The sequence below is a fragment of the Apis florea genome, unplaced genomic scaffold (assembly GCF_048593485.1).
Source record: "Apis florea isolate Af1SG1 unplaced genomic scaffold, ASM4859348v1 contig_3772_pilon, whole genome shotgun sequence".
Taxonomy (NCBI): domain Eukaryota; kingdom Metazoa; phylum Arthropoda; class Insecta; order Hymenoptera; family Apidae; genus Apis; species Apis florea.
In genome coordinates this window covers 2,087,590-2,114,798 of record NW_028256845.1, presented here as the reverse complement: position 1 = coordinate 2,114,798, position 27,209 = coordinate 2,087,590, and the positions used below count along the sequence as shown (strand labels likewise).

The 27,209-nt window shown below is 30.3% G+C and overlaps 6 protein-coding genes across 14 annotated transcripts in view; 4 read left to right on the top strand and 2 right to left on the bottom strand.

Moving 5' to 3' along the window:
* The window catches only part of Ephrin (ephrin), a 45,438-nt gene extending 37,898 nt beyond the window's left edge, over positions 1-7,540 (top strand). Inside the window, exons 2-5 of the mRNA XM_086915349.1 lie at positions 484-625; positions 1,523-1,826; positions 3,891-4,196; positions 6,541-7,540. Of these exons, the coding sequence (XP_086771475.1) occupies positions 484-625; positions 1,523-1,826; positions 3,891-4,196; positions 6,541-6,698 (910 nt within the window). The 3' untranslated portion in view covers positions 6,699-7,540. The remainder of the gene's footprint in view (positions 1-483; positions 626-1,522; positions 1,827-3,890; positions 4,197-6,540) is intronic.
* A 9,113-nt stretch (positions 7,541-16,653) lies between these two features.
* On the bottom strand, positions 16,654-18,983 carry U3-55K (U3 small nuclear riboprotein factor 55K). 2 transcript variants are annotated; one of them, XM_012495641.3, is made up of 8 exons: positions 18,805-18,983; positions 18,563-18,675; positions 18,398-18,492; positions 18,096-18,323; positions 17,900-18,009; positions 17,624-17,820; positions 17,221-17,558; positions 16,654-17,139 (listed from the first exon to the last, which is right to left on the bottom strand). In XM_012495641.3, the coding sequence occupies exons 1-8, from the start codon at positions 18,853-18,855 to the stop codon at positions 16,907-16,909; spliced, it is 1,365 nt and encodes a 454-aa protein (XP_012351095.1). In that variant the 5' UTR covers positions 18,856-18,983; the 3' UTR covers positions 16,654-16,906. The 2 variants fall into 2 exon arrangements, with proteins under 2 accessions (XP_012351095.1, XP_012351094.1); XM_012495640.3 differs by having other exon boundaries at positions 18,398-18,495; positions 18,805-18,952.
* LOC100872518 (low molecular weight phosphotyrosine protein phosphatase) lies at positions 18,894-20,026 on the top strand. The gene is made up of 5 exons (XM_003691297.4): positions 18,894-19,175; positions 19,247-19,437; positions 19,499-19,660; positions 19,758-19,836; positions 19,911-20,026. The coding sequence occupies exons 1-5, from the start codon at positions 19,139-19,141 to the stop codon at positions 19,916-19,918; spliced, it is 477 nt and encodes a 158-aa protein (XP_003691345.1). The 5' UTR covers positions 18,894-19,138; the 3' UTR covers positions 19,919-20,026.
* Positions 20,027-20,136: 110 nt separating this feature from the next.
* On the top strand, positions 20,137-21,245 carry LOC116413839 (low molecular weight phosphotyrosine protein phosphatase 1). Of its 2 annotated transcripts, none has more exons than XM_086915350.1 (4): positions 20,137-20,273; positions 20,355-20,464; positions 20,599-20,760; positions 20,918-21,245. In XM_086915350.1, exons 1-4 carry the CDS (start codon positions 20,234-20,236, stop codon positions 21,008-21,010), a joined length of 405 nt encoding a protein of 134 aa, XP_086771476.1. In that variant the 5' UTR covers positions 20,137-20,233; the 3' UTR covers positions 21,011-21,245. The 2 variants fall into 2 exon arrangements, with proteins under 2 accessions (XP_086771476.1, XP_003691435.1); XM_003691387.3 differs by having other exon boundaries at positions 20,355-20,545.
* On the bottom strand, positions 21,047-24,587 carry DhpD (guanine deaminase). Of its 2 annotated transcripts, none has more exons than XM_003691388.4 (9): positions 23,890-24,587; positions 23,158-23,309; positions 22,764-23,006; positions 22,463-22,681; positions 22,270-22,377; positions 21,973-22,080; positions 21,745-21,910; positions 21,530-21,676; positions 21,047-21,461 (listed from the first exon to the last, which is right to left on the bottom strand). In XM_003691388.4, exons 2-9 carry the CDS (start codon positions 23,266-23,268, stop codon positions 21,262-21,264), a joined length of 1,302 nt encoding a protein of 433 aa, XP_003691436.1. In that variant the 5' UTR covers positions 23,269-23,309; positions 23,890-24,587; the 3' UTR covers positions 21,047-21,261. The 2 variants fall into 2 exon arrangements, with proteins under 2 accessions (XP_003691436.1, XP_086771474.1); XM_086915348.1 differs by having other exon boundaries at positions 21,047-21,422; positions 23,890-24,052.
* Positions 23,434-27,157, top strand: LOC100865016 (uncharacterized). 6 transcript variants are annotated; one of them, XM_086915345.1, is made up of 10 exons: positions 23,434-23,672; positions 23,884-23,960; positions 24,358-24,604; positions 25,012-25,242; positions 25,381-25,663; positions 25,729-25,894; positions 26,005-26,147; positions 26,214-26,541; positions 26,603-26,775; positions 26,922-27,157. In XM_086915345.1, the coding sequence occupies exons 1-10, from the start codon at positions 23,558-23,560 to the stop codon at positions 27,010-27,012; spliced, it is 1,854 nt and encodes a 617-aa protein (XP_086771471.1). In that variant the 5' UTR covers positions 23,434-23,557; the 3' UTR covers positions 27,013-27,157. The 6 variants fall into 6 exon arrangements, with proteins under 6 accessions (XP_086771471.1, XP_012338790.3, XP_086771470.1 ...); XM_012483336.3 differs by having other exon boundaries at positions 24,358-24,697; positions 24,910-25,242; positions 25,585-25,663; XM_086915344.1 differs by having other exon boundaries at positions 24,358-24,697; positions 24,910-25,242; positions 26,214-26,409.
* The last annotated feature ends 52 nt before the right edge of the window (positions 27,158-27,209 follow it).

Here is a 27,209-nt window from a genome sequence, read left to right as displayed (position 1 = left end):
CCTTTCCTGACCTGGCTACCGACGGATCCGGAGGAACCGTGCACTCCTTCCTCCCGAGAACCCTTCGAAGGCGTTGGAATTTCGCAAACGTTTCGCGGATAGCCTCGTTTCCGATACGCGGAAACTCTCGAATCTATTGTATATCCGACTCGCGCGGATATCCCGCGGTGAAGGGAACATGGTTGAGTGAAACGTTAACATATATTTAATTGTACCGATGATATCCGATGATTAATTTTTTATCTCATACGTTTTGAACTCCGGAGACGGAGGCGTTGGAAATATAAATGATTCTTTTGGCTATTGTCGAGAACTTGGTTCAATGGTTTTTCTCCGTGTTGGATCCACGCGTATGAGTACACATGTATGTGGGCCCGCTATTTAGACTCAGATTCAATTTTTGATACACGAGCCGAGGCTCGTGCTATGTTCGAAAGGGTTGAATATTATTCGTTATTGACGATCAATGTTTTTCTGTTACAGATTTCGAATAGACAACACGGACCATATAATAGACGTGAACAAGAACAACGCGGCGTTCGAGTACGATCAAGTGAACATAATATGTCCCGTGTACCAGCCGGGAACGTATGACGAGGACGCGGAGAAGTATATTATTTACAATGTAAGTCGCATACTTTGTATTGTATCGTAACGCGGAGAATCTCGACGTTGGTGAAAAATGATTGTCACGAGTCCGAGCGTCATATCCCTGGCCCGCCATAGTGGGATCAACGGATAAATCGAGTTACACGACTGTTGACCCATTATGCGAAATAAAAAATTGTCAAAGGGTGTTCCGTGTTGTTTAGACAGCTGTTACTACTCGAAACTCGTTCGTTAACTCGCTCGTATCAGACCCCCAGAACGACTTCCGCTTCGTAGCCAACTTTTCACGCCGTGTCGGCCCCTCGAAGGGGGATGTTCGAACGTTGTTTCGAACCCGCTGTTAAAAAATATTCATAACGAATTACCCGCGTAGCGATCATTCCTTAATTAGAGAAACTCGTATTGATGTTTGTTAGGACACGGGACGAAAATCACCACGTTTCATAAATCAGAATCGTTTCCAGAAGGGAAAGTTTTACCCTTCTTTCGCTTTTATCTGAGATTTTCTACGCCGTATATCCCAAAGCAACGACGCAAGCACCACGAATCATCGTCGAGATCTAATCACCGTCTCGATATCCTTCCCTCCTCGCATTGTCTCGATAGCGTTCGAACCCAACAACGGATATTTTCTCCCTCTTAACTGTATGTCGAGGGGGCCGAGAAACACGAATCAGCTCTTTTTACAGCTATGCGTTACGGGAAAGAATTGTGAAAGTCGTCAAACAACGAATCCTCTCTACAAGAAAATCTTTCTTTCTACAATTTCTTTCTACGAAGAATTGTCGTTTGTATAGGACCCGATGAAACTAGAAAAAACATTGAAAGAGAAGGGTGATTGCGTGACAAATAAGTAACGTTGCCATTCGAGTCGCATCAGTAGCTTGTGTTTAGATGCATCATGTATTTACAGGTGTCCAAAGAGGAGTACGAAACATGTCGGATAACAAATCCGAATCCGCGAGTGATAGCGGTCTGTAACAACCCGTATAAGACTATGTACTTCACGATCACCTTCAGGCCGTTCACACCGCAACCCGAAGGCCTGGAGTTCCTGCCAGGCCACGATTACTATTTCATCAGCACTTCGTCCAAGGACGACCTCCACAAACGCATCGGTGGACGATGCACCAGTAACAACATGAAGGTGGTCTTCAAAGTGTGCTGCCGCAACGAAGCTGACACCTCGTCGTCATCAGCGACATCGCGCAACAATTGTGAGTATTCATTTTTTTCAACGAATAGCAATATCAATATTCATTTCTATCTCCTCGTTAAATGTAATAATCTCTTACAGTTACAAAGAGTTAAATGGGAAGTGAATCAAATCCCGTTTAAAATCGTTTTGAAACCTATCCTTAAATCCTCGTGCAACGAACAAAAACCTCTGTCCTACCGCAAGCAAGGAGTCATTTCACATGTACGACCGGTATTCTAATGGGTCTGATTATCATAATCTGAAATTATAGTCGTTGTCTACGTCGTCCGCGCCGCCTTTTCATTTCGCGTGTAAATCACGTTTAAGACCTTCACGGTTTCGCGTCAATGCATCAGCTCATCGAGCAACAGGGGGATGAAGCGAAAAAAAGTATGTCTACGTCGTAAATCCATTATCTCCTAATCAGTTACAAAGGGAAAGACCTTCCGACAGACGCTCGATTCCTTGATCTTCCGTTTCGTGCACAATTCACCCTCCGCTCCTCTCTTCGTCCCTCGCCAATCTCTGTTTGCTCCTCCTCTCTTAAATAATCCCTATCAATTATAATTCTTACTCGTGCATCATTTGTTGCGGTTAGAGGACCAACGCTGACCCAGAACACAATAAATTCCACTATTTCACTCTAGCCCGCGATCTCTTCCCTCCCTAATTCGTTCCAACCGTCTCCTCCCGAGACACCTCTTTCACCTTCTTCCCTGCCACCGGCCCAACACTCGTCGGAGACGATTCATGCGCCATAATGACTAGCTATTTCGCCGGCCGAGAACTCTGAACTCCCTTTCTCTCTTTCCCTTCTTCCATCGAGTCTCGGGCATTCAAGATTCCACGAGGCTCTCCCGACCTCGAAATCCTTCCGCGGCTATCCACTGTTGTGTTCATTGCGGGATCAGAGCGTGAGCACGCTCGTGTACGATGCTCTACGATTACTATCAACAGCCACGAACCGCGAGAAATGTTAATCTCGCGGAAAATTTCAGACGGGCTTCTCTTCTTTGCGCCGCGAGCGCGACCGCGGCGAAAGACATTTATGCCGGCAATTAGCCGACGAAAATGCGAAATTAATCTTCGACTTTATTCCACCGGTGGAGGTTCGTTCTCCTCCTCTCTCTTTGTGCTCGTGAAGTTTTTCGACCGTGTATACGGAATATTTGTCATTCCTTATGGTTACCATGTTCTCTCTCTCTCTCTCTCTCTTTTTTTCCCCTCTTTCTTTTTTATAGTTTTTATAATTAACAGTCGATCGGTTTTAAAAAAATAAGCCGATAATTAAATTAGTCCTTGAAAATAAATTTTTATAATATACAGCGTAAAAATATGTTTTTATTCGTTTTTAAGAGTCACACGCGGAATCAAGAATCCCATCGATTTTCACGTTGCGGGAACCACAAATCCTACCTAAATCAAATTTTTACGATACCGCGTTTACGGTTATAACTGTAACGGTTTACGCGCGATTCTACTATTACGTACGGATCGGCAAATGATCGGCAGTCCGATTAAATAAAATAAACTTTAACGGGCGCAATCATAACCTCGTCTGTATTTCGATTGGGTGCCCGGTTTTAAAATAACCGAACCTTACACCACACGCTCGCGCCATGTATACACACATAGGTAATTGAAATCGATGGCTATTCACCGGACACTCGTCCCATTTACCGAGCAATCGTCGACGCGGTGGCGATTCTCTAACGCGCGATTCACCCCGTTGAAAATTACGCAAAACCAGTGCGCGATTTGCCGTTTCCACGAGTTAAAATCGAAACTTGTTCGCCGAGGCGATGTTATCCTAAATCATTCGGCTGGAAACAGCAACGTGAACAACGACGATGTTGCGCGGGCGCGCGTAACAACAGTAATCGAGACTCGGCTGGAAATTGCACGCAACTCGTGAACCAGGTAAAAAAGTGGCGGTGAGATTACACGCTAAAATTCAATAGCCGCAGCAGAGTATACCCGAGGCGACGGTGAAAAAAGGCCGTCCCGACTCGCGAACATGACAATGTAATAAGAATGTTAGAGAGATAGGAAAATGTTAATGCCGATCCGTGTCGTATTTCAGCCGTGGCCGTAACCAGCAGCACTGTACCGAGCAGCAGCTCGACTAGCACCGCTGTTTTGGGTGGAGGAGCCGTTGGAATACCACCCCCGCCACCACCGAGCGTCCTCAAGGGCGGAGATCGATTCTACCCAGGGGGCAGCATTCATCATCATCACGATCATCATCAACCGGCCACGGCGGCGCCGACCCTGCCCCACGTGCCCCCTCCGGCCATCTACCCCGTGCATCCGCATCAGCCTCCGATTCACAATGGACCGCCGTCCTCCTCGCCGCCCAAGACCTCGATCGGCCAGAAGAAGAAGAACAGTACGTATAACACACCGCCCCACCGACTCTTGCCACCTGCTCTCTTTGCCGCGAAACGAGTTTCTCCGTGCTCCTCGCGACCATTATCTCGGCCAATGATTCTTTCATTTTTTTCCTCTCTCCCTCCTTCTATCTCCTTCACTCCCTACTTGTTGAATCCCTCTCCCTTTTTCTTTTTTTTCATACTCCTTTTATTTTCTTACGCGAAATTTCTCTCTCGTCGTCGCGTCTCGTCGAAATTAATCGTGGAAAAGAAGAGTCTTTTTTTCATTAATCGAGTGCGAATCAAGTCGTCCACGATGTTACCCGTTCAATTGGCCGAATTTAATTGTCGAATAGAGTAATGAGAAGTTATATAGAGTTAAATAATGAACGATTTAAATAATTAAGTAATACTTGTATATTAAAAGGCAAAATGATCCTATATGTGTCCCTTATCGATATGTGGTTAAGAAGGTGTCTTCAATCGTCTCTTCCTTTTTGTCCAATTTTGATAATTATCATTTTGTATTTATGCATCACTGTTGCATAAAATTAAGATAAACCACTCGTACCCGACGACTTTACTGCTCGTTATCGTTGTGTAAATCGTTCCTTTTTTTTTCTCGGGCGAAGAAATCAACGCGGTTCGTTATTAGCGTTGCACAATTGATATTTTTTTCTTTTTGAAAATACGGCAAACGCGGGTCCATGATCGTGCGAAATCTTTCTTTTCCATCGTCCTTTCACGAGTATCGAGTCAAAGAGGAACGTCGTCGACGCTTCGATCATTAAATTACCGTTATGTAGTTGAACGTGACGGTCCATTGCGTGCCAAACAATCATTTTACGTAATTTATTCGGCTTATCGTTCGGTCGTATTAAATCGGATAAAGTAAATAACGAGCAAATAAATTTTAATGAGCTTTAAAATTATATTGTCCCTCGTTCTACTTATTACAATCGCCTGATACTTTGTATGAATTATGTCAAAATGAGTGATCATTTACATTGGTTGATCGCATGTGAAACTTTTGAAACTATACCTATCACTCGTGTAAAATACCCGTAAAATATGATTTTTCTCTCGCATTTAAATCCAATTTTTGATCCAATTCATTAATTTTAACAATTGATAACAAAATTCGAAACTTGAAATATAATCGAAACTTGAATTGAAAAGTGGTAATCTAATTGGATTTAAAAATCTTTAAAAGTAGGATAACAAATTTCAAATATCTATTGCATACGCAAGAAAGGTTAAAAAAAATATCGTGGGGAGTAGAAAAAAATTATCTAAAAAATTTCATCTAAAAAATAATAGATTAAGAGACCCTTTCAAATATGTGCTAGATAGAGAATAATCAAACAAGATAGAAAATAATCAAAAGTAGTCAAAATTTCAATTCAACCATCTTTCTCGACGACCATCTGTCGCTTATGTTGTATACTCTTTTTATGTTATCATCTATGATAATTTGACTTGAAAATGCAATGTGGTGGATGCACACACATTTGCATTTCATCGATAGCTAGGACATTATTAACAAAGTGATCTGCTTGGTTCGAGACTCAACAAGAAATTCGTGTTCCCAAAATGTCGAATTGAAATAACTCGAGACGAATTATTCCGTCCTTATTTATAACAACGATTTGAATTTCTCTCTGCTTGTATTTCTAATTTCGAAATTCTGTCGTAAATCTCATGCATTTATTTGTGATTTACGATATCGATCTATGCGATATCGTAATGCGTTTCATTTCATGCAGAAGCAAAAATTGATAGTAATTACTCACCTATAACCGGAACCTGAAGCTGTTGAAGTTGAAGCTTCCGCACTGATATTGACACGTTCGTTGGTTCTTGTAATAAATAACTTTTTCTACCAAAGCTCGTGGAAGTTTTGTTTCAAACTGGAGAAATTTGAAGAAATTTCGAGATATTCTTGACCTTTTTCCCTGAAATTAAAATAACATTATTGTTCATTAAACATTAAATAAAAATAAAATAAATTTAATTTGAAAGCAAAAGTCCGAAAACTTAAAATATTGTAAATAAGAATCTAAGATCTTGGAATTATTATAGTTATAATGTATAATTAAAAACAATATTGATATATTAATTTTCACATTATTAAAATTTTAGAACATATATTTATTAAATATTTTCGTTTAATTAATCGTTAAATATGAATTTATTTTTAAAATTGAAATTTATTTATTAAATTATTGAATTAAAATTAAACTAATAATTAAGATATTCATAAATTCTTAACCTATTTTTTTTTTCTTAATATTTAATGAATTAAATAGTTATCGATTACATACAATTATTAATAATTATTTTCTTTTTTTGTGCCTATAGAGGAATATTCAGATCATCCGAACGAAGTAGTGAAGAACGAAGAATTGACTTATAATGGAGCGAGTTCCAGCCGTGTTCAAGATCGGTACAGCCAATTGTTGGTGGCGTTGATAGGAAGCTTGTTGATCAGCGCCATTCTGCCGCAATTATTGCGGTGAAGTGACAACATTACTGACGAGAACGTATATCTCATACGTCGAAACCCCTTTTTCTGTGATTATCCTACGTTTAATTAATTTCTTGAGGCACGCGTGTGCACGCGCACTCGCGCGACCGCCCCTCGATCGTGAAAAATAAAACGTGCACGATTTATGGTCGGACTGCCTCGAGAGAAAAAGAGAACGAGAAAATTTAATCGGGATGGAAGAGAGACAAAAACGAACAACTTTAAAAAAAAACGAAAATTTAATGAAAATAAAACAGAATACGATTTAAGAAGAACGAAGAGTTGGTAAAAAATAAGTAAACGTCAAATGTCAAGAGAAGAGACACGCACGACACACGAGCAGCAACGCCATATTGAAACTATTCGAAAACGAAGAACGAAGATGTAGCTAAGATTACAAAGACGAAGAAAGACGAAATGAGGAGAAACGCTACTACTAGACATTATTATAGTATGCCCACTATTATCACTACTATAAATGGTAGTCGTATTGGTTGTCCTTCTTATCATTACGCTAATTCTAGGTATTTATTGGAAATACGAAGAAAAAGAACGAAGTGAACAGCGTGCTAACTATCCTCAAGCAAGATGCAATATATCTATAGTAATAATAATAAATATATACATCAGAAAAGCGCGAAAATTTTTTCTTTTAAAGACCATAACCTCGCGCGTGAAAATTTCAGTTAAATTACTGATGATAATATTGATTGACGAACGGTTCTTTGTCACTTATTCTTTTATCGCTTATGGAAATAACATTGTAACAAATCAATGAATCATTTTAATTTAAAATTTACATAAGAAACTAATTATTAAATAATACGAATTAAATCTTGTTATTTTAGTATATATATATATAGTACTTACCACTTATTTTCTCTATAATATTCCCAATCACATGTCACGAATGCACATTTTCTTACTTCATTATGAAGAGCTTGTCAAACACTGATCGTACTTGTTGCGATAATCGAATTAAACGATAAGTTACGATTGATCGCGACATCAGCGCCAATAATCGAATCGAAATCTATCGAATAATATTGTAATGGCGGAGAATCGTTCATACACTGCCAAGAGTCGCGAACAGGATAATTAGCACGCGTGTAAATAAATTCCTAATTAAATATGTACAAGTGACTCTTGCCTCATCTTAGAGGCAGAGGAATTTAAGAGAGTGCCGTATAATAGGTAAAATCTTATATATGACACGTGAAGAGTGCGTGAGTGAAAATGGCCAAGTGTGATAGAGTATGGTGTGTGTGTGTTATGAGACACGTGTGACATTCGAAAACAAAGGATCGCAGAATTGGATAGTCGAGTGTTACAAAATTATGTAAGGTATGACAAATCTGTAAGTTCCGACCGCGGTTCTTGCAACCGTGACACTTTCACGAATATGTGAAGTATTGTCATGAAAAAATCCGAAATTCCTCGCTTCAATCGAATTCGTCGAAAGAAGAACGAGCGAACGAACGAAAGTATGGTAATGTATGAAAGAGAGACTGATTACGAAGCGAGAAATAAAAAATAAAATTTTTGTATTATAGTTGTATCATACCGAACTTTATCTATAGATCTGTATTATATTTATTATCCGCTATCATTACGCTACGAATAATCACACTCGATATTCTATATTTACTAGTAAAAGAAATATCAAATTTAATAGCGAATAAATTGCGTATTCGGCGGGGTAATGATAAAAAAAACGACATGATGCGAGTAAAACGATGAATTCTTGACTCCTATAATCATCGAATCCGCTATTTGTTGTTTTCTTCATTTTTCTTTTTTTTTTATTCTCTCGTATTGTATCGTTCGAAAATATTGAATGTGCGCGTTCAAATGCGTTCTTGAACACGTACTCGCGAGTTCAACAAATTAGCCGTGCGATCGTCGATTTTATTTGTATCATCCTTCGTATTACATCATTGTCTCTATAGTTCTTTTCTTTCTTTTTTATATTCTATTTATTATACACCGCCACGCAGATTTCATTTCCATACGCGTACTAACGAACGTATGCGCATGAAAATCGCATTTATTTGTAAAACATACGGGATTACATATATACATGCACAGTGGTCACATTCGTTACACGCGATTTCGCTCCGGTCTGACGCATGCGCCGATAACAACGCCCTCTCTTCGTCAAGCTTCGTTCACACTGAAATCGCAAACGATGTCGTTATGAACGCTAATATAATTCTAAGCGGTTTTTCTATGTAATTTTAAACGTAATCGTTTTTCTCGATCGCAATCACGGATCTACATTTCTATTGTTCACAATATTGGCATAGTCACACAGCAAACGTCAAATATGTGTTTTGAATCTTTAATCACGCGAAACATGTTATCTTGGTAATACAGTATACAATGCATGTGCATCGTTGTCGTGTAATCTATAACTTTTGAATTTTTTCCGCCAATATAATATTGATCACACGATCACGATAGCGCTATTTTGTACAAGTATATAAAACTAATACTTACGCGTATAGTTCAGAAAAATTGTCGTTTTTGTAACACATGTGCATTAATATTATATATTTTTTCGTGTTGATATATCTGACGACTGATTAATCATAATTGACAAATCGTATCTATTAAGCTTATATTAATGATACGAAAATCAGCGAATATAATTGCATATATATATAACCTAGTCTCAAAAATGGATCCGTGAATGTCAGTGTAAACGAAGCTTAATAGATGCGTATAATTGTTTTCGCGCGTATGAAAATGCACACAATGGCCGAAGAGCGTTCAAGGATGCGAAGGATAAAAACAACAAGGAGCAAATAATCGTTTTGCGTTGGCCACAAGAAAAGAATTCGACCGAACGACAATTAGAATAATGAATTATTGTAAATACGAATATGCGGAGAGAATTACATATTGTATAAGGCAGAGCGATAGAATGCGAGAAAGAGAATGAAAGTGAGAGAGAGAGAGAAAAAGAGACCCCTAATTCCGAATCGTAGATAATAAAAAAGAAATGTATTCTGATGGTTGCTCGATTGACCGACTCGTTTTCATCGTTCATTGATGGTTTATCGTCCTTGATTATACGCGGCAATTAAATGAAAATCAATGGCCACGATTAGCCGGGAATGTTGAGGGAAACGGCGGAAATCAAATGCGTGTATAATGTTATCCATTACAGTATTGTAAGCCTAAGTATTACATGCCTCCGATCCACGTCTGTTTGTCTGTCTGTCCGTTCGTCTGTCTACAGTTTATACTTTTTACCCATGTGTTAACCGCAATAGCAATTTCGTACATATGAGCGATCGATGATGAGAAAGCAGTTCACGACGATACCGCGATTCCATGATTCATATAGAATATAGATTCACATAATCACATTTCCGTTTCATTAATTATAGCTACTTATACGATAAAGTTTCTTTTTAGTTTTCTCTCTAGTCGTTTTTTTCATTTGCACTCATGTACTTACACACGTGGAATTGTTTGTGAACCGCTGATCAACCCGCAAATCGAAATCCAAAGACAATCACCTGCACCATTGTAAAGAAAAGCGTTCAAAGAGTTTCAGCGTAGATCAATCGTCTATTATAGCATCACAATATCCATTAGATATATATATGGTTCGTTAACCTTTTCACACGAAGTAGTTAACACACGATTGTACAAAATGTTTCTCATATACAAGTTCGCTTTGCGGGTCTCGGAGGATATTACACATACAGTACATACATTTGTAAAGGGACGCAAATAATAGAGTGCATTTATGTTTTTAATCGTTATAATCGACGATCCATGTAACAATTATACATCTCAAATCGTGGATGTATCGATTGAACTGCTCTGGACGGCAAAAATTATCGATCGACTCGATAGCGAATTAATCAGAACCAGCGTGAAAACCCGTAATCAATTAAACATAAATGCAATAGCAATGCAGCAAAGTTACATAGATCCAATGTGAATGGTACTCATTCTTACGGACGATAGGTGAATACAATATAACAATAATATAGACTCGAACTATCGATAGAAAATAGACAAGGTCACTCACTGCAATTTATTTTTATTTTTCTCTTTTCCTTCATTTATTTTTATCTTTTTTTTTTTTTTTTTTTTTAATCTGTTTTAACCGATTTGTTCCAAAAGCACTTCCATCCGTAAACCACACTCCGATCCCATCACTACCGACCACGTGAAACGTTGTTCCTCGAAAGTTATTTTTATAATCGTGAACAGGGACAAACATTGTACCATAAGGTACTTAAGTCGTTAGTAGAAAGTATATGTATATAGATATAATAGGAAGTTTAACGATACCGATATTAATAAAGAACACAATAATAATCGTAACATCAACGAAGATTACGATTAATCAAATCGCGCGTTAAGATTAGTCTTCATTGTTAATCATGTATACACATCATTGTATACACACAGGTAAATATATATACACGTTGCAAATTGCACGTTTTGAGCAGAAATACATGAAAAACAAAATGAGGAACAGGTTTCACGATTTTCTAATCCAAAGACGTTCGAACCTCTTTTCATTAATGATTTTTTTTTTTATGATTTATTTTTGCTATTTCATTGTGTTATCCTCTCGTGTGCGTGTTTAGGAACAATGCCAAGAGATTAGAGATCTTGGAGTAAGGAGATCACAGCACGTGATTATCGTTACGTTCACGAATGGACTTGTTCCTCTCTTCTCGAGACAAAGGATATAAAAAAGGAGATGAGATAAAAATAAGCATTAACGAGAAAGAAAGAATTGAAATGAGGAAGGAAAGATATGAAAGGATCGATTAAATTAGATTTACCGCGTCGAATTGATAATACCGCGGATTTATTGAGCGTAAAAATGGAATCGAGATGATTTCGTAGGTACGTCGTTGTAAATAAAAAAAATGAAGAGAAAAAAAAACAAAAAAGATTACGATCAATAAACGATAACACGATGAAATTTATATTAAATACATAGCAAGTACGAGGATAGGTTTCTAATAACGATTTATTATAAAAGTGAATGTACGTTGATGTCTAAGATTTTTAACAAGATGGAAAAAAAAAATAAGAAAAACACAAAGTGATTATTATTAAACTATGATTATTAACTCATAACCGAGAAACACAAATACTAATTAAACAAGAGAGAGTTTGAATACAGAACCACACTTTTTAGCCAGGTCATGAATTTTCTCACGTTGCATATATTACTTTTGTAACAGGTACATTACATAACACATATGATCACGGTCACAGAAACCATATAAGAGGCACCGCGTTATCACGAAGCGATCGTTAGACTTCTTTTCTTTTTCCTGAACATGATATGTGAGCATATAAATTAAAAAACATTTGCGATATCATATTTATACAAAGAATAAAAAATTTCCAAAGATGACATACGATTTTTTTGATTAATCAAATTGATATAGATATTATATAGTCCGCTTGGAGAAACAAACCAACAATTTATATAGTTCGATCGATTAGTTTTGTTTGACAATCAAGTCAAGATTTTTAGTTTTCAATTATGATGTAAAAATATTAAAAAAAAAAAAGAAGAGAAAGTAAGCTAAAAAAAAAAATAACGTGGTTCATTACTTGTGGTATTCGTGAACGAGATCGATTATAGATTGCGTGTATTCACTAAGTATGCACGTTCAGTACAGTACAGTCGTTCATTACAAAGCATTACAAATACAATACAAAGTAGCGTAGTGTTCATAATGGTAGTCCACTTGTAGCGAAATAGTGTTTAAACAGTCCAAGCAAACAACAAGCAACAAGAAAAAAACCGGAAAAAAGACATAATCGTCAAAAAAATTGCAGGTAACCATAAAAAGTAAACGTGAATCGATCTTCGTAAAGTACGTGCAAGACACGCACACTCATACATATACACATATACACATGCACACGACACATGTATTATATACACATATATTGGCACATATTGCGATACAAGTTCATTCTCAAGCGCGTCGCAAAAAAAAAAAAACGATGTTGCTCTAAAGATATGAAAAAAAGAAAAGGAAAAATAAACTATATATTTAAATACACTCGTGACACAAATACAAAGACACGATATACACATGTACGAAAGCGACGCGATTTCGACAAGAACCACGCGACAGAAAATGCAAGGCGAATTCACTCGCAGAAGTAAAAAGAAGAAAGATAGAAAAGAGGGTCGAGGGACGTTCTAAACGTAGATCCGTCGGCGTCGCGCGATTTATATAGCTATATTGTATTATGCATGTCGATATACGGTCACATATAACGATGGAAAATGAAAGTAAACCAAATGAAACAAAATGAAAAAAAAAAAAAAAAGTGAAAAAAATTAAAATGCCGGACAGGGAGACCGGGCGTCTCTCTATTAAAATAATAATTACACGTACATACTCACTCACATAACACATACAGAGTACATCGACGCGTACGACGTACATTACGTCGGCGTTGAAACGTTTCATTTTGAAAGTACCTTGCGCGAGTCGTCTCGAATCGTTTAAGTACAAAAAGATAAAAAAAATAAAAAGAAAGAAAGAAAGAGGGAAAAGAAGAAGGAGAAGAAATGCTGTCTCGATGGACGAGATGCGTGCGATCCACGTTCCACGCGATTCAGAAACCAGGGTATTGAGTATTAATTCGCGGATTCGGTGAAGAAATCAGGTTTCCTTTTTTGTGTTTGAGGCCATCAGCGACGAGCATCTTTTGCGTGGGTTGTATATGAATCGGAGGGATTCACGATGCTGAGTGGTAAATTTGAGGAAATCGCGTGTCACGCCTCTTTCGTTAAATCCCCGACAGGCATTAATGAGTTCCTGGAATAAAATTGGTTGTAAGAATTATATTTAAACGATGTTTTGCCTGTTCAATTCTAAAGGTTGTATACGCAACGCGAATCCCTTCGCGTTCGTTTTAAAAAATGCTTCTATTTTTTAAATGAATGAAAACGATATGCGAATAAAAAGTACATTCGCATATTATTTCAAAGAATATTTATTAAAAAACGCTGAACACAAATAATATATATACGCTTTGTTGCGCTGATTTTTCGGCTTTATTAATATTACATCTATCTATACATTTTTTATCGTTGTTTTTAAACGCTGCGAATATGAGATACAAAAAGAAAGGTTGAATTATGTTTTTCTCAAAGCTCAAACTTGTTTTCGTGGAATCTCGTATTATTTTTTTTATATATCTATACGCTTTGATAGATTTGACGGATTCCAAATTCCATTTTAATCAGTGGATAACGTATTCTAACGCACAGACGTAAAATCATGATTCTTCTTGCGTCGCGTGAAACGTCGGGCAAAATGTAATAAAATGAAAAACTATCATTTTTAATTATCGTCGTCGATAATCTCGTAAGTAATTGGTAATTATCGTAGCCATAATTTGTTCGTTGTCCTACTCTGCAAAACGAATGTTGAAAAAATGGAGAGAGAGAGAGAGAGAAAAGTTATATAGTATGGAGGAATGTGAGTTTGCAGTGAAAACAGATGTCCGGTTCGCATTCTTGAATTTCGCGAGTCTTTCGGTATTAATATATTAATTACATATACAAATCGCTAATTCATTCCACGTTCTATTGAAGCTGAAGCACAGTCTCTCGAAGACGAGCGCGCATTCACGAGTAGTACATCTTAAAAAAGCACATAATATCCATGATTATTCAATAATTTAGATATTGATTAAAATTAAACAAATTATTTTCTTAAAGTTTGCTTTAAATACTAGATAAATATACTCTTTTATATGCATATTTTACATTTTTTAATACATTTCGTACAAAATACTTAAAAATTGCATTAATACAAATATAATTGAAAGAAGAAAAAAATATTTAAAGCAAAGTAATTGCTTGATTCTATATTTTAATGTGCTAATAATAACAATATAGATAATGACTGAATTTAATTAAGACTGAATTCATCAATCTATCATCTTTCATCTTTTACTCTCTGAATAAATGTTTGAATAAATGTCCCTCTTTCATTTAATTTTTCGTATTAAATGAACTCTATTAAAATATTTCGATCAGTTAAGCTTATTGATGACATATCAATGAAATCTTTCATCGAGTCGAAAAAAGATATAAAATAATAATTTCGATCAGAAAGTCGATCGTCAATCTGGATATCATGTGCTTTAAAAGATCAAATGTACATAGCGTATACATAATGAAGAAAAATCGGCGTGTAGTATACGAAACCTTACGATTCGCGATGCCGAAAAAGAAGATAATTATGTTTCGAGCCGCGTTGCCATTCATAAGGCATGCGACCATGCCACTTGTTTCAATCGATTCAATTCGATTAATTAAAACCCCATTCGATTCGCCTAAGGTTTTCAACCGTGTATGCCTCACAGACAACGAATCTCTCGACTTGCTAAGCGACTCGCGACTAGCAATAGTTTCTGCAATCTCCTCAATACAATTATTTTAAGTGCATAACTATTATCACGTAGGACAGGACTTATAATTATCGTTGAAAATAAAATGTCAAAAAAAAAAAAAAAAAAAAAAAAGAAAAGAAAAAATATACGCTCGAATCGTTTCTCTACTTGAAATTTTGCAAGATCTGTTAGTCGCGTTGTTTTAGAGCTATTTATGAATTCTAAATCCGAAGCGAAATATCGTAAAATGAAACAAAATATTATTGAGAGGCAAAATTTTGCAAACATTCTACATTTGCTATAAAAACTCAGTTCCTCTGTGACGTGTTGAGATTATACGCGTGATTTGGAGCCTAAATCGTTGTACAATTGTTTATATAGAACGAATTTATATTATATAGAACGATGCGAAAAAATGTTAAGTGTGCTTGTAAGTGTGTTGTATGATGATTTCTGGCATTTACAATATTCATTTGCGATTCACGCTAAATAAGTCTTGTCTTACACATTCGCACGCATTGTATTTAAATCACCAAAGAAATACACTGATACGTATTTCTTCTCCAAACGGCACTTCTAAAAGAAAAATATGCAACGAGAAACTGGTCTATACTATATCAGAAATTTTAGAATTAAGTTTCAAGAATTACCGATATTATTTTTATGTCATCGCTTTCCTTCTTCTTAGATTAAATAAGATAAATACAAAAATTATTTATCATTGAATTTTATAATAATTTAAAGTAATAATTCTATTAATAAATTTCATTAATTTACTAAAAATTAAACGAGTTCTCGGAAATAAAAAAATGAAAAAATAATAAGAATAAGCGGAAAAATCGAATGAAAGCGATATCTAATTTGAGATGTGAAAAACTTAAGAATCATATAACTTGAGAAGAGAAACGTGAAATAAGAGAAATAAATGAAAGAAAAGCATTTTAAATAAAACATGTCGGGGACTTTTCGCGAAAATAGAGCCAATGGAGAAGAAACTAATCGGGCGGAAAGCAACGCTGCTTCATTCATCCCCGTAAAAGCATACTTGCGATTATGAGATCCTAAAAAAAGGGAAAAAGCGAAACGAAAAGTACGTGAAGAGAAAGCCATATTGAAAGACCTAGGTTGTTACAATCATTTAAAAAACTTTCTTGCAAGAATGCATACAAGAAGTAGCGTACACTTGCTGTACACTCGTTGCTACGGATAAATATGCAAATTAAAAAAAGAAAAGTCGATTTGATTTGTATATGTACACGGTGAGCCCGAGGTTCGTGCGAGAATAGGTGTATTTGTGTAGAAATGAGAAAGAGATCTTTCATCTTCGATACTCGTTTCTTTCTGGTTCATTGTCAGTAATCAATCAATGACCGAATCGCTTTATTCTCATAAACGCTAATGTCCTCAATGGCGATCATTGTTATTATACGAACGAACTCAAGAAGGCATGGTATACAAGACTAAAAACAAGACCTAAAATGGGGACATAATATTTTATAACTCAACTTTTGTACAGAATAAATAAATACTTGTACTGTGGACCAATATTTCTTTTATTTCATTCGCATATCTATGATTCGATTTCACAGTGAACGAGACATTCAAAGATAGCATATTAGGAATAGACAAAAAATTATGAAATAGCAAACATTTTTTAATATATGTACATAAATAATAATAAAGTTTGTTCAGATTAAATATATAAAAAAATTATATGATTTATATTTGTCTAAAACTTTAAATTCAATTTATAACTCCAAAGAATCTTTTTTTATATATTATAAACTATTTATTTTTTGTTTGAATTAACGGTATTACAACAATAACATTTTTTGCTTCTGGTATACGCCACCATCTTCCAAGCCTATGTTCTTGGCCAATTCCAGCAATAAGCTGAGTTCCGTCTGGAGTGAAACACAATGCATTTACGAACCCTGTTAATTCAATCTCAAATAATGGATTCAGTGATCTAAAAGAATCACCGCATTGCCATAATCTAATAACACCATTTTGTGATCCTGTATTCAATAATTATATTAAAAATATATGGATAATTAAAATTTATAAATGAATATGCTCGTATACTTAAAAAAAAATACCTGATGCAACTAAATCTGTATTAAGAAGAGTAGCTATACTTGAAATCCACATTGGTTGATTATTACTTTTATCTCTTCCATGTGCATCTAACACTGAACACAAAGGTTTTTTCTTTAAACAACCCCAAACACATAATTGTCCATCGGCTCCACAACTTAAAAAATGTTCTTCATTTATAAGTTTTACAGTATCTATGCTACTGCCATGTCCATTGAATATAAGTTGCGATTCTTCAACAATTTTCCAAATTCGAATTGTGCCATCGAAACCACCACTGGTAATAGCTCGTTCTCGTGTAAGTGCATCGATCGATGTAATACCATTTTGATGTCCAAATCTAAAAAAATGATAAATTTTTAAAATAAAATTAAATTAAATCAAAAAAGATAAAAATATACTTACAAAGATTCAACATATGCCATATCATCTAAATTCCATACTTTTACGCTCCTATCCTCGGAACCAGAATACAACGTATGCGTCTCTTTACGAAAAACTAAACAAGTAATATTCCCTCTATGACCTTGTAAATTTTTTATATGATTTAATGTATTTCCACAAAATACCATAATATTTTTAGAACCATTATCTCCTACTACCTTTAATCAGAAAAATAAATATTTATATAATTCTTGAATATAAATGAAATATTATAAATGAAAATTTATATATTCTTACCAAAAATTTACTATCAGTACTAATTGCTAAACATTGAACACATTTTATACCATCCTGTGATTTTCTTTTTCCTTTTATAGCTTTTAATTTTGTTCTTTCTTTCAAACACCCTAATATATAATATTCATTCATTATTATTATATAATTATATAGTACAAATTGTTATTATATAATTCTTTAATCAAAAATAACATACATTTGATTAAACTACCATCTTTTGAACCAGAATATAAGAATTTTCCATTACTAGAGAGACATAAGCATGTAATTGAACTTTTATGTTCTTTACATTTTAAAACAATAGGTTCGCCATAATTAATATAATTTGAAGCTACAGTTTTCCTTAATCTTCCTTTTTCTTCTAAATATTCTTCATGTAATCTTTTTGTTATTGCTCCTTCTTCAAATTCTGCTCTATCTTTTTCTATATTTATATAAATTTAATATTAAAATATGAATAATATAATTATACAGAAATATATTTTATTCAAATTTTACCTTCTTCTTCAATTTGTGCAAGATATTGCTTTGCGAGTCTTATACGTTTTTCCTGAGCTGTTTCCTCTTCTTCTTCACTTTCATATTCTTCATCTCTACTAGAAATAATAATAATTAAGAAAAACTTAAAAAATTTGATAATGTAAATTTGATAATATAAAAAACCTTTGATTTTCTTCTGCAATTTCTTCATCTGTACTTGCAATACTTTCATTATCATCAGGTACAGATTTATTTATATTTTTTTTCTGTCCTTTTTTTTTAATATGTTGATTGAACTAAAATATAATAATATTGAATTAAAATATAAAATAAACTTTTTGTACAATATCATAAATAATTATTGTTTTACAATAAAATAATCTCATAAAAAATTATTAAAAATCATATATATATATATTTTATACCCTTCTTTTAATTCCTCCACTATTTTGTTTATTTCTAATAAAAAATGACATTTTTAAAAATATTTTTAAGTGAATTTTAACCTATTTTATTTTAACCACATGGCATATTTTTCATATAAATAAGTACTGCCAATAATTATAATCAAAATAACACTATAATATAAAGTTATAAAATATCTAGTAAATTTTTCAAATAATATAACATTGGCAAACCTGCATGATCATAAAATATGTAGTTATAATTATATTATAATATGCAGATAATTACAAATATTTTTTATATTTAAAATTATTTTTTATTATAACTTAATCTTTGTATGAAGTAAAAAAAATCATGACTGAAAAAAAAAGAGTACTTATAATTTGTTTAGGTATGTTAAAATATTATTTGAATAAATAAATATAAAAAATTTTATAGTAGTAATATGATTTTTATTTATAGGAAATATTTGTCGTTCTCCTATAGCAGAAGCAGTTTTTAATGATCAAATAAATAAATTAGGCTTAAGTGATTCATGGGAAGTAGAAAGTGCAGGTATTATAGGATATCATATAGGTAAAAACCCAGATCATAGATCTATGTCTATAATAAGAGAGAAAGGTATCACCAATTATTCTCACAAAGCACGACAAGTAAGTAAATGTATTATATGTTTTATATATATGTTTATATTAATATATTTTATTATTATAGATCACAAGAGATGATTTTATTAAATTTGATTGGATACTTGCAATGGACAAGAGTAATATTCAATATTTAAATCAAATGAAACCTCCTAATTCTACTGCTAAAATTGAACTTTTAGGAAAATATGATCCTCGAGGAGAACTTATAATTCGAGATCCATTTTATGTATATAATTATTTTAAGATGTTAATTTAAAATCGTAACATATAAATAAATAATAGTCTATTGCATGAAACTTATATTGATAAATATTTTATTACAGGATGTAGACATTGCTGGATTTTATAAGGTATATGAACAAAGTTTGCGAAGTTCAAAAGCATTTTTAGAAAAACATAAAGGTATTATTAATTTTATTAAATTTTTTATAATTCATATTTTTTTTAAATATAATAACAATATTTTTTATTTTTAGATAAATAATCAAATTGAAGCTTTAAAGTAATTTAAATAATAAATATTATTGAAATATTATATATACATATATTTAAAGATTCTTAAAAATAATAAATATTCATTACAAAATTAAAATATTAATTTGTTATTATTTATCATTTTCTAAAACAATTTTTTTTTATTTTTTTATATCTAAATCAATTTTTTTTAATATTATGTTAATTTTGTGCATATATTTATGTAACTATTTATACCCAAAAGTTATTTATAATCAAATATATAAGTTTTGTTTCATCTTATTAAAATCTCTTACATAACCTTAAATATTTTTCCAAGTTAAGAATGACGGCCTCCAAAAAGAAAGTATTAATGGTGTGTTTAGGTATATTTTTGGATTAAGAAGTATTATTTTTTTACAGTAATATAATAATTTGATATATTTTATCAATATTAAATTTTTTAGGAAATAGTTGTCGTTCTCCTATAGCAGAAGCAATATTTTATGATGAAATAAAAAAATTAAATCTTCTTAATTCTTGGGAAGTAGATAGTGCTGCACTTTTGAAATATCATGTAGGTAACAATCCAGAACCCAGAGCTATGTCTACACTCAAAAAAAGAGGCATTATATATTATACTCACACAGCAAGACAGGTAATTAAGTTTGTATTTAAAAAATAAGATAATAAATATTATCATATTTCCAGATAACAAAGGAAGATTTCTACAAATTTAACTGGATATTTGGAATGGATAATGGAATAGTTTATAATCTATTTCAAATTCAACCAGAAGATAGTCAAGCCAAAATTGAGCTCCTTGGAAAGTATGATCCAAATGGAGAGCAAAATATACAAGATCCATTATTCGTAAGTATTTGTAATATTAATTTAAGTATAATAACTTATTTATATATCGTTATATATTATCTTATATTATTATTTATATTTTGTATAATACATTTTTTTAATATTATTATTTGATATATATATATATATATATATTTAAATATTTTTTTAATTGTAGGATGATGATAGTATTGGATTTGAAAAAGCATTTGATCAAGCTGCAAGAAGCATAAAAATATTTCTAAATCAACATAAGGATATATGTTTATAATGTTTATATTTACATGCTAATTTAATAAATAATATATTTTTATATTATTTTGTTTTGAAATAGTAAGATATTATTTATTTTATATAGTCAATAAATAATATATATAATATATATATATGATATGTAATATATATATATAAATATATAACATGAATGATTATGATTACATCATTATTATTATATAAATTAAAATAGTTTTTTATAAACAATGAAACATATATAAAATGAGATATTATACATGTATATTATTTTTACTTAACTTTACATCCTCTTACGTATACTTCAACTATATTACGATCATCACCAGAATATATGAATTTTTGAAGTTGTTCTTCTAAAGTACTATTTTGAAAAGTATTTAAAAGTCCATCATTTACATTTATATCCACAACAAGAGCATCAAATTCTTTACCTATTTCAAAATTTCCTATCTGATTATCAATCGCAAGTGCTAAAAAAATATTATATTAAATAAAAATGCAATAATATAATAAATTCTCTTAACTCTGGAAACATTACCTGCTGCACCTCCTAAAGTAGCCATATGAAATACATCTTTATAATCAAGAGCTTTATAATTATCCTTAATTAAAGATAAATGACTTGATACTTGTAAAGCTGATTTCATTACATCTAAGATACTACAACTCTGTCCACCTGAGATATCTAAAAATATTTCATTAAAATATAATGAACATCATGACAAAATTATGAAGTAAATGTAATGTATATACCAGTGCCAAGACCAATTTTAACTCCTTTACTTTTTAGTCTTTGAACATCACAAAGACCACTTTTTAAACATGTATTTGACGAAGGACAGTGTATAACTGCTGCACCACGTTCGTTTAATAATGCAATTTCATCATCCGAAAGATATATTCCATGAGCTAACACTGTCTAAAAGTAGATAAGACATTATGATCTTTTTATATTTTATATTATATAAATATTTAACATACCTTATCTGTAAGAAGTCCTGCATTATCATACACATCTGCATATGAAGAATATTCAGGATATTTTTTCTTTACTTCTTGTATTTCATTTAAATTTTCTGATATATGAGTCTAAAATATTCTATCTTATATTAAATTTTTTTATATTATATAAAAGAATTGATATAAAATATATAAAAATATATAAAATAAAATTAAACGTATTTAAAAAATATATAATAATTATTAATTATTACTAGATTATTTATTTATCCATAACATTAAACAAATAGAAATATTATTTTTTAATATTTATAATACCTGTATATGAAGATTTTTCTGTTTTGCTAAATTTCCTAATTCCTTCATTAATGTCATATCACAACTTAAAGCAAATCTTGGTGTTATAATTGGTTTTATGAGAGGGCTCTATAACGATAATTATATGAATAAGATCTGATATTTACATAAAAAAGAAATTAAAATACAAATTTAAATAATATTCAAGTTTTACATTTAATTTAATCAAATCTTCTATAAATTTATTTATATTTTTCATAGATTCTTCAGTAGTTTCATAATAATTATCATTACGTTTTTCATTCATACTTATTTTCCCAATAAAAGCACGTTGACCTATATTAATTGCTATCTGTCCAAGTATTACAGATGCTCTTGAATATAAAGATGCAAAATAGCATGCTGTTGTTGTACCTTTTATTATAGTTTGTTTCTAATTAAAAAATAATAATTATAGAATATAGTTAATTATATGAAATAGCAATCTTAATACTTTAATATTACATTAAACTTACTACAACTGTATTAAATACTTGTTCAGCAAATATTTCATCTATATATTTTTTCTCTAAAGGAAAAGTATAATGTTCCAACCATTCTAAAAGTTTTTTATCATATCCAATTCCTAGATTAGGAAGTTGAACAGCATGAATATGACAATCAATGAATCCTGGTATTAAAAATTGGTTGTTTTTAAGAACACTCACATTTTTATCTTTTATGTCATTTAATTTCGGATTTATTATTATATTAGTAATCTAAATATTAACAAATATATTATATAATAAATAATATAATGTAAATTATGTATTAGATATAATATTTAATTTATATCTATAAATATAAATATAATAAAATTAAAAATTAAATGTAAATAAAAACTTATTGATAAATAAGTTAAATAAATACCTTCCCATTTTCAACATGTATCATTCCATGATCAACAACAATCAATTTTCCGTATTCGTTAGTATGAATAAATGAACCGAGAAATATTTTTTCTTTTGAGGATAAAGACATTGTATTAAATTTTCTTGATTTTTTCTTATTTCAAATTTTTACTGTAATTATAAATATTTTTTTTTTATTTATAATTGATTTCTTCATGGCGGATTTTTAATTTATATTTTTTATATATCACTTATAATAATATGAAACATATCGATTTAACAAAAAAGTAAAATCAGTATTGTGCCGAAAAGATACACGAATCTTTATATTCAAATTATATTACTATTTACTTAATATTATATTCATTTTTTTATTATTATTTTTTTATTCATTTATTTATCTTCATATATTATAGAAAATGAGCGTAAAAAAAGAACAAAAATCTGAAATATTACGGAAATCGGATAAAATGATAGATAATCATCGAGAATTTTTAGATATGGATACAGATGAAGAAAATTTTGGGCACCAAGGTAAAATAATTAAATATATAAATTTTGAAATTTCATCTTTATATTATAAAAAATTATTTATTATTTAAAATTTGATATATGTAATAAACTTTAAATTTAAATATTTTTAACTGATAATTTTATTAATAATATTAATTAATTTTAATTTTTTATAATTGAAATAATAATTTTTAATATTTATGATATTATAATAATATTAATGATATTCTAGAAATACCTGAAGTTGAAGAAGAACTTTCTTCAGAACCTGAGAAACCAAAACTTTCTGAAGAAGATCTAATTGAATTAGTAAGAATATAATTATAAATCAATAATTTTTCAATTCAAATTGATATTTCAAATTATATATACTAATACGCATATAAATATGAATCATTAATGTGCATTAATAAGATAATATATTATAACATATATTTATTTTTCTATAGATAATATATTGTAAAATAAATTTATCTATAGATATGAAATATGTGATTTTTTACAAATATAATTTTAGTAAAAATAATTTTATCGTAATGACCTCTATCGGCGTTTTAAGATTCTCTAATCATATGAATGACGTAATGTAATAAGAATAGTACTATTCATACGATCTATTTTTACTAATACTATTTCACTTATAATAATAAACGGTCTGCTGAAATGATTTAATATAATTTAATAATATACTTGAACATATTTTTAGGTGAAATATGTAAAAAATTTAACAATATGTTCTTGTAATAATATAAGTTGGAACAAACAATCGGATGAAATAATTAGAGAATATTTTAAAGATCCATCACATATAATGCTAACTACATTTTATGATAAAAATGAATTAAATGCCATGTTAAATATTCCGATACATGTATCTATGGGATTTACATATTTCTTAAGATCACCATGGCAAATTTATACTCCAGAAAATTTTTTAAAGACCATTTTATTTGGTAATATTAACAAAAACATAAAAAATAATATTTTAAAATTTATGGAAAATATATATGCACCGATTGTGCTTCACAGTGAAGATTACGCATCATGTATCCAAAGATAAATTTAGAATATCATAATTAAAAAAATTATTTAATTATAATAAAATTCTTCATTTCTTGAATTATTTTTTATATATATTATTTTCGAATTCTTTTATATATATTTTTTCCTTTTCATTAAAGCTTATTATTTTATTTTCAATTTATTATCTTTAAAGAAAAAATAATCTATTGAAATTAAAATTTTCCATAATGAATAGTTTTAAGACATGATGTGTTTTTAAATTTACATGAATTTATTTCACGTTTAATGGATGAAATTTATAAACCAATGGGTCTGACTATTTTATATGTACCAAAAGAACGTCTTCTTCAAACTCTTTTAAAATCTTCGAATAAAAATGATTATATTTCGTTGTATACAAATCAAACATCAATCTTTTCGGAAGAAGATGAAAAAAAACGAAAATTAATTGAAAGACTAGATAAAATAGTTTGGTTTTGGATTGGACAAATGCATAGAGCAACAATAACATTGAAATGGAGAAAAATTAAAAATTTACAAGATGAAGTTGATTATTGGAATGCAAAACGTTAGTTTCTCATTAGTTATTTTAATTTTTTATTTTCATTTACTATTTTTTTATTTCAATTATTATAAAAATATTTATTTCAAATTATATTTATTTTGATTTCATGTTTTAAAATTATAAAAAATATATTCTTTATAGGTTCAAATTTAAACCTTTTACGTACTCAATTTCTTAACATAGAAGTTCAATTAATTATTGATATATTAAAAAATTTGCGTTCTCCAAGTGCATTTAAATTAGAAGAATTAATTATGTATACTGATACAAAATTTGAAGAGGCGTCATCAAATTTAATTTATTTGAATATTGTATTTAATTTTTGTAAAAATTTACAAATTCCAGATAATATTGAAAATTCTGTGACAGAAATATTGCTTCTTATATTATTTGTTTGGACAGAATCGCCATTTTATTCTAATAAGTAAGAATATATAATCGATTAAAAAAATAATGAAATAAATATGTTTAAAATCATAATATTTTTAGGAATAATATGGAAATATTATGTCAAGCATTAAGTTCACAAATAATGGAACAATGTATAAACTATATTAATTTAGATATTGCTTTTAGAGATGATCCTAAAATAGGAATAGAGATGTTGAAAAAGTGTATATTTTGTTGCAATATTTATAAAACAATTTATGATCACGTATGTAAATAATTTACCAAATAATATTCTTCATATTAATAATCATTATGTATTATTGTTATATATCACGTATATCAGTTACATTAGTAATTTGTTAAAATTTATTGTAGATTATGACGAACATTACGTCTTATACTAATTCTAATAAAAAATGGAATATAAATCGAAAAGAAGTTTTTAATAAAATTGATATTTTTCAACAAAGATGCTATGATATCATTGAAATATGTGAAGCATTAACAATATTTGGAAGGTAAAGTAAAAGAAAAAAAATAAATAAATAAAACAGATTTAATTGTAATTTTTATATATTTTATAGAGATGGTAAAATAAGATTAATAGGAGGTCCAAAAGGAGTCGATTATGAAGCATACTGGCGACAAATAGAATTTTTGTTTTACGAAAGTTTAGATGAAATTATAACAGCTCGCAATATCATTTTTACTATTATAAAACCTGTATGGCTTAATAAAATGAAACAATTTAGATATACAATTTTACAATTAGAAAATATGGTAATTAATTTGATTAATAATATATTTAAAAATGTAAAAAATATAGAAGAAGGAATCGAAGCAATTTACGCTTTACAAAAATTTAAAAAAAAAAAAAGTTTACAAGAGATATTACAAAATAAATGGATACAGGTATAATTCACATATATCTTTAAATAATTAGAAAAAATTATTTATAATAAAAAATTTTTAGATATGGAAAATATTTAGTAATGAAATCGAACATTGTTACATTAATGTAATTCGTCAATCAAAAAAAAAGATAAATAATGATGTGAATTTGTTATGCATTTCACAATACTTAAAAAATCAATATTCTATAATTATAAATGCATTAGATTGGATAGGAGATTGTAATGTTGAAAAGTTAGTAAGAAGATATAAATTATTCAGATTTATTTAAATGATAAATTTTTTTTTTAAATATTTTATTCACTTCTGCTAAACATCTTTTTTATTTGAATTTATCTATATTTATATCTCTAAAGAGGACGTATCATGCATGGTTTCAGGTGTGTTTTGCAACAATATGAACATGTATTAAATGTAATTGACAAGAGACAAAAGATGTTTAACATTTACAATACAAATACAATATACTAATGAAATTTTTTAAGATTACAATAAAAGATATAAATGAAATAATAAAAATTGTTTATAAAAATTTTGTATAAGAATCAAAATAATTTTTTTTATGATTAAATTATTACATTATTATGAAAATAATAATAAAATAATAATATTTTTGGACATGATATTATATTCATTATGTTATTATATAAAATTTTACATAATATGCA

Coding starts and splice junctions, on each gene's coding strand:
- U3-55K (XM_012495640.3), bottom strand. CDS start 18,855: ATGTCATTTTTTATTAGAAATAAACAAAATAGTGGAGGAATTAAAAGA. Junction 18,676..18,804: donor GTGGAGGAATTAAAAGAAGG/GTATAAAATATA, acceptor ATTATATTTTAG/TTCAATCAACATATTAAAAA. Junction 18,324..18,397: donor TGCACAAATTGAAGAAGAAG/GTAAAATTTGAA, acceptor ATATAAATATAG/AAAAAGATAGAGCAGAATTT.
- LOC100872518 (XM_003691297.4), top strand. CDS start 19,139: ATGACTGAAAAAAAAAGAGTACTTATAATTTGTTTAG. Junction 19,438..19,498: donor ATTCTCACAAAGCACGACAA/GTAAGTAAATGT, acceptor TTATTATTATAG/ATCACAAGAGATGATTTTAT. Junction 19,661..19,757: donor TAATTCGAGATCCATTTTAT/GTATATAATTAT, acceptor ATTTTATTACAG/GATGTAGACATTGCTGGATT.
- LOC116413839 (XM_003691387.3), top strand. CDS start 20,234: ATGACGGCCTCCAAAAAGAAAGTATTAATGGTGTGTTTAG. Junction 20,546..20,598: donor ATACTCACACAGCAAGACAG/GTAATTAAGTTT, acceptor TCATATTTCCAG/ATAACAAAGGAAGATTTCTA. Junction 20,761..20,917: donor ATATACAAGATCCATTATTC/GTAAGTATTTGT, acceptor TTTTAATTGTAG/GATGATGATAGTATTGGATT.
- DhpD (XM_003691388.4), bottom strand. CDS start 23,268: ATGTCTTTATCCTCAAAAGAAAAAATATTTCTCGGTTCATTTATTCAT. Junction 22,081..22,269: donor AGAAAAATCTTCATATACAG/GTATTATAAATA, acceptor AGAATATTTTAG/ACTCATATATCAGAAAATTT. Junction 21,462..21,529: donor TACTTTAGGAGGTGCAGCAG/GTAATGTTTCCA, acceptor ATATTTTTTTAG/CACTTGCGATTGATAATCAG.
- LOC100865016 (XM_086915343.1), top strand. CDS start 23,558: ATGAGCGTAAAAAAAGAACAAAAATCTGAAATATTACGGAAATCGGAT. Junction 23,961..24,357: donor AAGAAGATCTAATTGAATTA/GTAAGAATATAA, acceptor ACATATTTTTAG/GTGAAATATGTAAAAAATTT. Junction 25,895..26,004: donor ATAAAACAATTTATGATCAC/GTATGTAAATAA, acceptor AATTTATTGTAG/ATTATGACGAACATTACGTC.